This window comes from Xenopus laevis, chromosome 2S, assembly GCF_017654675.1.
Source record: "Xenopus laevis strain J_2021 chromosome 2S, Xenopus_laevis_v10.1, whole genome shotgun sequence".
Lineage (NCBI taxonomy): Eukaryota > Metazoa > Chordata > Amphibia > Anura > Pipidae > Xenopus > Xenopus laevis.
Window position 1 is genome coordinate 132,751,203 of NC_054374.1, and position 12,378 is coordinate 132,763,580.

General features: G+C 36.6%; 1 protein-coding gene across 2 annotated transcripts in view; it reads left to right on the forward strand.

The window, feature by feature from the left end:
- Nucleotides 1-11,636, forward strand: part of arhgef25.S (Rho guanine nucleotide exchange factor 25 S homeolog) — a 150,444-nt gene extending 138,808 nt beyond the window's left edge. For both annotated transcript variants that reach the window (XM_018250087.2, XM_018250088.2), the window contains 8 exons: nt 623-715; nt 1,162-1,212; nt 1,613-1,690; nt 3,107-3,298; nt 4,874-5,054; nt 6,430-6,656; nt 7,088-7,237; nt 7,654-11,636. In XM_018250087.2, coding sequence (XP_018105576.1) covers nt 623-715; nt 1,162-1,212; nt 1,613-1,690; nt 3,107-3,298; nt 4,874-5,054; nt 6,430-6,656; nt 7,088-7,237; nt 7,654-7,758 — 1,077 coding nt within the window. In that variant the 3' untranslated portion in view covers nt 7,759-11,636. The remainder of the gene's footprint in view (nt 1-622; nt 716-1,161; nt 1,213-1,612; nt 1,691-3,106; nt 3,299-4,873; nt 5,055-6,429; nt 6,657-7,087; nt 7,238-7,653) is intronic.
- The last annotated feature ends 742 nt before the right edge of the window (nt 11,637-12,378 follow it).

A 12,378-nucleotide genomic window follows, 5' to 3' on the forward strand; every position in this document is an offset into this window, starting at 1 on the left:
TCTCATATCGGATCCAGTTAGGAGTGTCTGTGACACTCACACGCTCTTTGTGATCTGAGCAGCAGTTGAGAAGGATTGCCTGTCATATAAGCTAATTTGACAGGGCTGATTATTAATTCTGATGCTAATTGTGCTGATTTCTGAGCTGACATGTTGCAATAACCTGAATGATTTTCTAATCGGCCTCATAGTTGGACATTTATATTCTATGTGTACAGTATATTTTAAGTTGGTCCCTAAGCTCAGTAACTGACAGTAGCACAGAGCATGTGCAGTGAATCAGAAGAAAAGAAGATGGGGAGCTACTGAGGCATCTTTAGGGCACATATCTTCCCTGCTAAAGGGCTGTGATCAACCTGGGCTGGTACAGAACCCAAAAACATAATGTACAACATTTCTACCCTACTTAATTCTTCTTTGATACATGGTTCTTCAAGCTGTACACAGAGCAAGTAAACCTTAAAAACAAAATCCTTCCTAATCAAAATGTAAACTGGACAGTGTAACAGAAAAAAAGATGAAACCTACTTTGAAAATAAATTATACTGTACTTAGAAATGATTCTTAAAATAATTGGTGAATGCTGGGATTGTAATTTTCTTTTGCCTGTTATTTGCTGTAGGAGTTGAGACAACAGCTGTCACACCGCCTCCAACTCAATGACCTGCTTATCAAGCCAGTGCAGAGGATAATGAAGTATCAGTTGCTGCTAAAAGTATGTATCTTAGTGATCACACAGACTGTACTGCTGGGGATTTACGTTTCCTAAAAAATCATAGAACATGTTTTAATTAAAACACATTGCATAATGTATATTCCCTAATAAAGAGAAAGCTCCCATTTGTTTAATACCTTTCTGACCTCTTGGTAGAGTTTTCCTAGGGGCCTGATTAAAATGATGTAGGGGATTTCCTTACAACATTATTAAACATTTTAAGGTAAGGGGTTTTCAGTGACTGTTAATGATTTCCTAAGGGGTTTTTAAGGCAGTAGCTTTCATCCAGGTCAAGGCCCACCAGGAAAAACCCCAGTACTTCTGCAGGCCAGTCCCATCAAGTTCCCATCCAGCAAGTCCCATCCAGCAAGTTCTAAGGCCTGGGGAGAAACAATTAAAACATTCTTAGGGTTCTCTAACACATGTATTGTCTTCTCCAAAATCAGGACTTTCTCAAATATTACAGCAAAGCTGGACAAGATACAACAGAACTGGAGGTAGGTCAGATGAACTATGAATGTCATGGTTTTGGATTTGGTATAAGTATATCAGTGACATTATGTGCAATTCCAGCATCCCCTTCTCCCCACCACGAGATCTTGCCAGGTGCTGAGATTTTCCTAAAGAAATTGAATACAAATCTGTTTCAAATGTAAAGGTTTTAAAAGGGTGCAACGTGACAGTGTATTTTGTTGCCACAAATATTATGTTTTGTTAGCGATCCTATATAAAGTAACAGTGTGAGACATCAGCCAAAATTTAGGCCGGATTTACTTGGAGACAAAGGTCGAACATGATGGACATGTCTTTTTCCACCTCATCTTCTATGTAACACTGAAGTGTAGGAGGCTTGCCAGATTCCCAATTTATGTCTGACCTAATCTCCTTACTGTGCAGAAAGCTGTGGAAGTGATGTGTTTCGTGCCCAAGCGCTGCAATGACATGATGAATCTAGGCAGGCTGCAGGGATTTGAGGTACAGTAATTGGCACATTTCTGTTTTTTTCAAAGGACTAAAGGAGATTTGTTTGGAAATGTTGCTGGTGAGAATAATTACTCTTCCAGTTTGCTATCTCTGTTTATTTTAGTGGAAATGTGAAATATTCATTGTGCACTAACTTGGATATATTTGCTGAAGTCTAATATTATTCTGTTAGCTCCACAGTAAAAAAAAATTTCCTACAGGTTGTGCATGATACAAATAGCCTTCTCCCTACCAAGGATTCTCACTGCTACATCCTCATATCTTTATTTATAAAAAACTAGCACTGCAAACTTTTTATCTCCTATAAATTCGGACTAATCTTTGGGATCATAGGGTAACATGGGCAAAGTCAACCCCTTGCAATCCCAACCAATCAGATTTTTGCCTTCATTATTGCTGAACATAATTTGCTAAATATTAATAAAGCTGATTATTAGTTGCTCCAAGTTTCTACATGACACCTTTGTGCCCCAGTTTTAGCTATTCTTAAAGGGACACTTTAATGGTATTCTATTGATTGACTCAGGATGTACAGTATAATTAGAAAATATATATATTTTTTGTTGAGTACATTATTTTTGTATTCTTACAGAACATGTGATCCATAATCATATTTTATATTATACTGTAGTGAAATAAATTATAATATACTCTATACAGATAAAGCCATCGGCATTTTAAATTTTGTTGCAGTAATTTTTTAGTGCTAAATTCTGCCTCTAGATGGAGTGCAATGGCCTTAGCCAATCAGAAGCAATGTACTGAAAAAATTGCACTCTCTAGAGGCAGAATTTAGCACTAAAAATTGGTGTCTGGACACAGTGCGACAAAATGTCAAATCCCGATGGCTAGTGATGGGCGAATTTGTCCCGTTTGGCCCCGAAATTTGCAAATTTCCCACGGAATTCGCGAAACGGCCGAAAAAATTGATACCTGAGGTAAATTCGACGCCAGCATTAAAGTCAATGGGCGTCCATTAATTGTCGCCAGCGTCGGAACTGTATTCGCCGGTGGTGAAATGCAGAAATTCGCCGCAAAATCGCGCCTGCCGAATAAATTCGCCCATCACTTCCAATGGCTTCATCTGTAGGTAAATGGGTAAAAATGATAGAAAAGATAGATAATAATAGATAGGTGATATATAGATAAATGTCAGGTGATAGATAGATGATAGACGTTTATATATATATCTGTATCATCAGTCTATAGATAGATAGATGGATAGATAGATAGATAGATAGATAGATAGATAGATAGATAGATAGATAGATAGATAGATAGATAGATGGATTGATAGATATATCTGTCTTATCATCATATCTGCTTTAATTCTACAAGATCATGCAAATAATTGTTCATTATCCTTTAGTTAATAACAGTAGAATGTTTTAATCTGTCTCTCTGTAGGGAAAAATTACTGCTCAGGGGAAGCTTCTGCAACAAGACACATTTTTGGTGATCGAGCAGGAGAGCAGCTTTCTGACACGCTGCAAAGAACGTAGGGTCTTCCTCTTTGAACAAATTATCATCTTTAGTGAACCGATTGATAAAAAGAAAGGTTTCTCCTTGCCTGGATACATCTTTAAAAACAGCCTCAAGGTCAGTTTCTTGGATAAGAATTGAGAGGGTGAGCTTCAAAGTGTAAAGTTCTGTGTCCTAATCAGTTCTGACACATGTTAGTTAATTAAATCCTAATGGAGTGCTGCTGGTATTCATTGTAAAAACAAAATACTTGCAGACACAACTTCTGAATTCCTCTTTAAATATGTAACTTGCCTCTGTATTTATTCACCTGCATGGTTTACTATTGGCCTTTGTTCTAGACTTGATGGGATAACTGTAAGATATTTAGAACAAATGAACCATCAGGAACACAAATTTGTTATAGGGATCTTGATGGTTATAGAACAAGCTCCCTGAATTACTTACCAAAAATAAGATTTTTAAATTAACTGATTTCATTATGTCAAACTTTACTTAAATGGTCACAGATTATTCCAAAAGAATATCAATTAAAAGCAAAGTCCCAATGACAGTCTGTCGTTGAAGAACAACCCCATTGAGACTGTCAGAGCTTTTGTAACTTCTGAATGTTATCAAAATTTGATTTTGAGTTCTTAGTTAAAAGGGCAGTTCACCAAAAATGACCCAAATGAATTACATTTACAATGTACATTTTTTCATTAATTCTAAATCACCCAGGAAGATAATGATTATAGACAGGTCTTCAGAAGAATGGATAAAGAAATACACAGACAGTGTTTTAGATTGCCTGGGTCAAACTCAAAACCCTCCAAATTGCTTAATCAATTCTCAAAAGTGAATGGAAATGTATGTACTGGGATTTGTGAGATTGATCAGCAATTACAGAAGGCTTTACTTTTCACTTGGTGCAACCAGTCATTGACTCTGAGGTCACCTTAACTTTTCCATGTAAGCAGTGTATACTCAATGATATTTTATTGATGGAATAAATAAACAGAGTAAAAAACATGTGGGGCACATTTACTTAGCTCGAGTGAATGAATAGAAGAAAAAATACTTCGAATTTCGAACGTTTTTTTTGGCTACTTCGACCATCGAATTGGCTACTTCGACCATCGAATTGGCTACTTCGACCTTCGACTTCAAATCGAACGATTCCAACTATAAATCGTTTGACTATTCGACCATTCGATAGTCGAAGTACTCTCTTTTTAAAAAAAACTTCGACCCCCTACTTCGCCAAGTAAAACCTAAGGTCCCCATAGGCTTTCTAACGTATTTCTGGTCGAAGGAAAATTGTTTCGATCGATGGATTAAAATCCTTCGAATCGTTCGATTTGAAGGATTTAATCGTATGATCGAACGATTTTTCCTTAGATCGTTCGATCGAACAAATTGCGGTAAATCCTTCGACATCTGAAGGATTTAACTACGACAGTCGAATATCGAGGGTTAATTAACCCTCGATATTCGACCCTAAGTAAATGTGCCCCTAAGAGTCACTTATGACTGCAAATGCGGTTGTAGGATTGCGAAATTTCAGCAGTTAGTTGTGAGTAAAACCCCATTAATTAAAGGTACTTATATCATTATAGTTGCTTCCATATACAGTAGTTGTTTCTATAGTTGAAACTATAATCTGCCATGTTTTATATTACATGTGTTATCATTGTTCACGTTTTATTATAGATTAGTTGCCTCGGCATTGAAGAATCTGTGGATAATGATCCCTGTAAGTTTACCCTGACGTCACGAGGTACAAATAGGAGCTTGGTCCGTTATATAATGCAGGCCTGCACACAAGAGATCAGGCAGGCTTGGATAAAAGATATCGGACAGATCTTGGAGAGTCAGAGGAACTTTCTCAATGGTAAGAAGGGTATAAGTGCACTTGTGGAATAAATATATGAGTTGCCATGTTTAGTCTAAGTAGTACTATGTCTTATTGTTCTACAGTATACGCCAAAGAAAATGTAAATATGCACGTCAATACACAAATAACAATGTAGGACACGGTCTTGTACTGTGCATAAAAATGACTCCGAAATAAAACCCATATAGGGGAATGTAATAAAAGTATGTTAACGATAAACTATTCACAATACGAAAAGTTATGTCTTTGCGCAAACAATTTTTTTGCTTTGCGCAAATTTAATATAGCTGTTTGCTCCAAAAGATTACGACACCTTCAAGCACTTCTTAAGCATGTGCAATTAAAATTTGCAATGCAATAACAGTTTAAGGAACAATATTACATTGCAAAATGTGTATTTTTTTTTTTGTAACTTGTATATTATTTGCAATTTTTCAGTAAATAAAGCACTGTTTAGTACATACAAATGTAAGATAAATGCATATGTCACAGGTCAGTGCAAAGTAACATGAAAGGAAAGAAGATATAAAAATAAAAAGGGCTCCACTAGGAGCAAAAGGCATTTTGGCATTACAGACAGATGCATCGGTTGTGTGGGTTGCGAGATGTGGATTTTTATTATTTGTGACTTTAATTACATTCCCCCCATATTCTTTTACAACCCTGTTTATTAATAGGCAGTTTTTATAGACTGGCACATTCTTAACTACATACAAAATAATTTTGACAAATAAAGTAATTTCGTCAGTGTGAATCTCACCATTAAAACAAGCTTGGACACGCTTAATAATTTTGTATTTATTTGTAGTGTTTCACAATAAAATTATTATAGGGATCTTATAAAAAATAAACAATTAGCACAAAATGATAAAGTAGTGTTAGAAGACTGCTTTCAAGAGATTACAGAGTGAAAGGATGGGGAAATACTGACATATAAAATAATTAGTAATGATTCTCCTTTTCTGATAATTTATGGTGTACCAGATAGTCTTCTTGAACATTTTGGCTTTTGATGCCCAATGGTTCCTTAAAGGAACAATGAGGAAGGTCTGGATCAGAAAAAAAGATGTGTCCATGACTACAATTTCATAAGTCAAAAATGCAAGTCATAAAACTCTGTTTCCTATGCTCCTTCTCAGCATAGTGTGGAATATAGCATGTCTTGCTTTAGTCATAATTTATAATTGTTCTTACAAACAAAAACATTCATCCATTGTGCTGGGAATTATACATTCCCGTTCCAGGCAATGTGATATAGTATGATAATGAAATAACCGCACATACTGTCTCTGTGTTTAATAGTAGCTGATGAATGTTGGTATGTTCAACAGCCTTGCAAGAGTATAAATAAACTTAGAGCCTTGTTTTGCAGCTCTTCAGTCTCCTATTGAATACCAACGTCAAGAAAGCAAATCCAATAGTCTGGGCCGAAACAGTAACCTCCACATTATGGAAACTTCTCGTGGTGGGTTAAGGCCCCATTCTTCCGCTTCTATGGACAGGAACAAAGTTCCCAACCTTAAGACATATAATTCTTCTCTTCCTTCACTTTATTTGCCAAGCAACTTTCGTCAAGACAGTAGACTGTTTGGGAACAAGGTAAGCAGTCAAGCCCAGATTTGTGGTAAGGCCCGGGCCTAGGACAGCAAGATTTTATGGGTGGCGTGCCACCCAGCAGTAACCTACAGAGTGCAGGGCACCAGGACCCAGTGGCCTGGGGCACCTCAGCCTGGAATCTGGGCCTGTAAGCAGTTGCTTTAAGGGGTAATAGTATTATATAAGGGTGAAATTAAAGAGTGGTGGTCTGAGCCTCACTAAAATACAGGTTAGCTGGCTGCTCTTTAAATTGACCCTAGAGTATGAAAGTAATGGGGAACCAACGTTAAACTAGGGCAGGGACAGATGTGAATGATGAACTGTCTTAACATGTCAATGCTATGTATACTATATATATATATTATGATATGTATAGATATTTTAGATACCTGAGCATAGGAAATTAATGAGTGTGAATAACTTTACAATAACAGGTACACTCAGCTCGGAAAGGTTCTCACTCAGATGTCCTCCCTTCACCTGAAATTCTTTCCCCAACACATATCAGCCTTGACTTTCATCATCCAGAGTCATCTTCGCCTACAGTGTCCAATGGGACCTCTCAAAGTGACTCCACCAGCCGGGTAAGAAGACAATGATAAGTTATTTTATGACCCCAAGTAAATTCTTGTGTTCAGGGATAGTTGCACATCTAGTAAGGATCAAAACTGCCATTGTGTTAAAAGAGTAATCTATATGTGGAATATTCAAACTGTTTATCTTGAATATCCAAGCAGCATGCGAATTTCAGTACATTCTTAGCTTTTACAGGGTACTTTGGATTTTTTTATAACCCATACTATTCAGATGGTTCAGTTGGCTTTAGACAGAGTTTTATGTATATCAGTATAATGGTTATGTGATGCAAGAGAGGGGGCAAATATGTTGGGAAATTTGCCAGTGCAAATATATGCTGTATAACTACAAAGAGCTTGAGTACTGTTAACTGCAACCTTAGCACTGTTGTTCTTAAAGTTGATAAATTGTCTCTACTCACCAGAAACCAAGCATATCAGAACGAGAACTACCTGGCTATGCATCGTCTCCTGATGATCTTGGTGTTCCTACTCCCAGGTTGGCCAAGCTGGATGAAGATGAACTATGAGCTTTGCCTTCTTGTTCAGGATTTGCCAGTTTATCTATTCCTGGAGCAAGAATAGCATTGTGCCATTGGTCTGAGACCACTCGAGGAGACAAAAATACACTTTTGTTTGGCATATGCCACATGAGATGGGATTCTCAGCTTTTTACATAAAACTAAAACAGCTGGTGAAAGAGTATGAAGTCTGCTCATCAGCAAGCAATGTTAATATGAGAACATTCTTAAATATCCTATAAACTCTCACTGCTGCATGGGGAAATTGAGGACACATTGTGTTTGTTCATAGTGGAGTCCTTACTGTACAGTGACTGTATGAATCAATGCTCTAAATTGGCAAACATGGGAGTTGTTAAGTCATTCTTTAAGGATGTGTTTTTTTAAATAAGCATACATATCCATAAATGTCCACTCCCCTGGATCAAGACTTGATGATGTCAACACAATGTAAAACATCTTCCAGAAATGTGGAACCATTTGGGTCTTGACATTGCTTCTGCTCTTTGATCACAGCTTTCTGTGATTTTCATTTTTAGATTCTCAATGTGCATTACAAATTGGGCACTAAAAAAACAAGTAAGAAAACACATACAGTAACGTGTGAAGCTCCAGGACACAAGAGGGAACAAGAGGAGCAGAGCTAAACAAATATTTTATTTAGCTCTCAGGTCACTTGTACATTACAGTGCTTATAAATGATACCAAATACTTGCTAATAAAAGCACTTCAACCTGATGGACCAATACAACCACTTGCATACAGCTAAGTCAATGAAAAAAACAGTAAAAAGTCTTGTATGTAGACACTGTCCATTTTGATGGACACTGGTGTTATAATGAAATGTAATCCAAAAACAGTTTTTTCTAGGTTTGGTGGATTCTGAATGACACGTATAGTAGAACAGTAATAACTACAGCTCAGATTACAAGGTGGCTACATTCTTTGTAAGGGTTTGCTGGGATCCCATTACCAACTTACCGAATGAAGTCAAGTCAGATCCCATTTTTCTAGATTTCTTGATAGATTCTCCCTAACACAAGCATATTTTCACAAATAATTATATATAAGTTCTGTGCTTTTTAATCTTGTCTGTCATCATTGTGAAGTATGGTATCAGTATATGGCTCCCCTTTTAAGGTTTTGTCAGAGTTATATCTTGCAGTCTATCCATGGACAAAAGAAAAATAATTTCATATTTAACTTTGCTTCTGATTTTTTCTAGATTTTTTTATCTGTGATCTCAGATGCCTTCCAAAGTTTTGCCAATTTGTGTACATACAATGTTTGAGGAATTTGTGACTTTATTCTTCTGATGTTGGCCAGGAAAACCTAGCAAAATGGACATAAGTCTTTGGCCATTTAAGAATGTGTGTGCTCTAGATGATGGGAAGGGGACATGAGCACCAGATACACATGGGGTCATTTATCAACACTGGGCAAATTTGCCCATGGGCAGTAACCCACGACAACCAATCAGATTGCTGCATTCATTGTCCTACTTGCAGATGACTTCAAAAAGCTAATCACTGATTGGTTGCTATAGGTAACTGCCCATGGGCAAATTTGCCCAGTGTTGATAAATGAGCCCCATGATGTCTTCTATCCACTTGCATTCTTTCCAAAACTGGGTATATAATATGTTATTAATGTAAATGTACAAGGCAATTATTTAAGTGGTTATTATTGTTCTGTTCATATTAAGAGATGCCCACATTTTTAAGACTTTGTTTTGAACCTTGTTTTATATCCAGTATAAAGAAGCCGGTGATTACTGAGCCTTATGAAATGATAAGGTGCCCATACAAATAAATTAGTGGCAAACTGTACTTAAAAAGGTAGTTTACTTCTCTTTATAGAATGCCTATTCTTAGCAACTTCTCATTTGGTCTTCATTTTTATTAAAAATTTTCAATGGGGGTCACGTTGGTTTCCAAAAAACAATTGCTTTAAGTTTTATTGTTATCCGTTATTTTCATCCTATTCATCTTCCAGTCTTTTAACCACTTAACAAGTTGCGAGAGTAAAATTGACCCTAGCAACCACATATATGCTGAAATTGAAGACTGGAACGCTAAATAACTCAAAAAGACTAATTGCAAATTATAATTCTTCATCTTACTACAAGTTAATACATAGGTGAACTACCTCTTTAAAACTGCTCAAATATTTATTATGAGATGCTTCAGTGTTGCTTGATGAACGTTCTTCAAGACCATAACAAAATATAGGAAATTCCTGCCTTTATATAATCCCCAACTGAAGACCAGTCCTCCCGTTCCTTAAAATCTTCCAGCCAGTGTGTTGAAGACTTATATTTAGACACCTGCTAAAACAAAAGATGGCAGTGTTTGTAGAAAATTCAGAAGGCTTCCCTACATAACAGTTGCTTAGCTTGATAAACCCCATCCATAAAACGGGTATTGGAGCAGTCACCACTGCCTTTAAGCATGTGAAGAGATAATGATATCCTGCAGAATGAAGTGCCGCAGGATACTCCTTCCCTTTTCTTTTGTTTTTGCCCCATTCTTTGTATTGCTGTTTCATGGAAAGTTTTTTTAACAGAAAACCTCTATAGAAAGTGGATAATTGGCTCCCTTTCTTATTTCAGGGAACAGGACTATTTCTATGTATAATGTATCAATGAACTTTACCTTTAATTCTTGCTACAACCCTGGCATTTCTTACACGCCAGTTTCTCCCTCATCACCATAAGGAAAGTACATTTCCTATATACGTATAAACATTAATTTATAGGTAAGAATTCGATATTTCTTATATACTATTGTTGGATGTCTCTTTATACAGTATCACTGTATAAAGTATTGGGGGTAGACGTATTATAGTTCTAATGGTAAATTTGAATTTTCAAATTTTTTGCGTGTCAAAACTCACAAATTCTAATTTAAAAGCACCAACTCGTATGTAAATTGAATGTGCAATGTATCACACTTTGACCATGGAAACAGTTCTAATTAGAAAATTCGCCACCTAAAACCTACCAAATTCATTTACAAGTCAATGACAGAGGTCCGTTGACACATTTGAAGATATTAATAGCCTTCCTGACATTTGAGTTTTTTTTCGGAGGAAAATTGGATTTGAGTTTTGTTCGTATTCGATTTGAATATGCATCGAATTTTCAGGTCATTCCCATATTTTAGACGTTCTCATTTTTTCATAAATGAACTCCCATTCGAGTTGTGAGTACATGTAAATTTATTAGAGTAAAATAAAATTCACATCAATTCGAAATTCGACTTTTGATTAATCTGCCCCTGTATGTATTATGAAAAGGCTTAATAAAGTAGAGCAAAATAAAGCAAGAAGGAAAAGATGGAGGAGGAAATGTAGGAGGAGACTTTGGATGGGGCCCAGAACAAGGCTATAAAATTCTTTACAGTTATGGTTGTATTAGTTAATGGTATGCTGTTCATTCCAAACAAATGTCAGTTGGCCTTTTTTGTTCTTAAGCAAAGTTTGTATGTAATGCTTGAATACACTGGTAGAGGCTTTGAGGGACTGAGCTGCAGGTAGGGATAATCAGGGCAGGTATTTCCTTTCTAGAAATTATTATAGTATTATGGTCTGGCAGGAGGTGCCCCAAGTGATGGCAGAATATTACAGAAAAACAGGGTCCCCAGAATTCTATTTGTATATTGTAGGAGACTGAGTGGCGCCTGGTGGTGTGTGCACTCTCAACCATCCTAAAACCCAAAGAACAATAGACAATTATTTAGATGTTCACAGTCCTAACCTTAAAAAGACGAATGAGACTTGTATTGTCAGTGCAAAAATATTTACAGTCACTACCATTATCCTGTAGGAATATCCAAATTGGTATTGCCTACGAGTGGCTCAGTCAGATGTGGTTAACCTATGTGGTGCCAAAGGGCTAAACGTGCAAGCAATAGTCTCAATAGTCTTAGGGAAGTGCAATAATGGAAGAGCTTTTGTCATAAATACACTTGCTTTTCAATCAAAACATTAAGGTGAAAGTGGTAAGCCATAGTGCAAACAAGCAAAATACCAAATATCAGGTAAGAATCAAAGTTTTCGTTTTCATTTTATACGTAAATTATATTTACTAGCGAAGAAGAAAAATTCCCATCAAAGCCTCGGAAGGTCTATATCTGATTATATACATGTGCTCGCATTGTAAACGGGCAGCATCTGCCAATCAAGCCAGTTTTATAAATGAAAAATTTTATGTAAGCTGGCCATAGACACAAAGAAAAGTCATGTGAAACGAAGGTCCGTATGATTTTTGTACCATGTTTGGATCATTCTGACATTATTCATACCATGAAGTGGACAGGTTAGAACCTTGTTTACTTGTGAGCCAATTTCAAGCGTAAAATAATTTTGGAGAGCAACATAAGCATTGCAAAAAGTCCATGGGGCTTCCATATAAGGGCTATGATTGGGTATTGGTAGCCCCTATGTGGACTTTCAGCCTACAGAAGGTTCTGTTTGGCATTACACCTGGTTTTTATGCAACTAAAGCTTTCGTTTAAACCAGGAATTCAAAAGGAAGCACCTGCTTGGAGGCCACTGGGAGCAACATCCAAGGGGTCGGAGAGAAACACATTGCTCATGAGCTACTGGTTGGGGATCATTGGGTTAGAA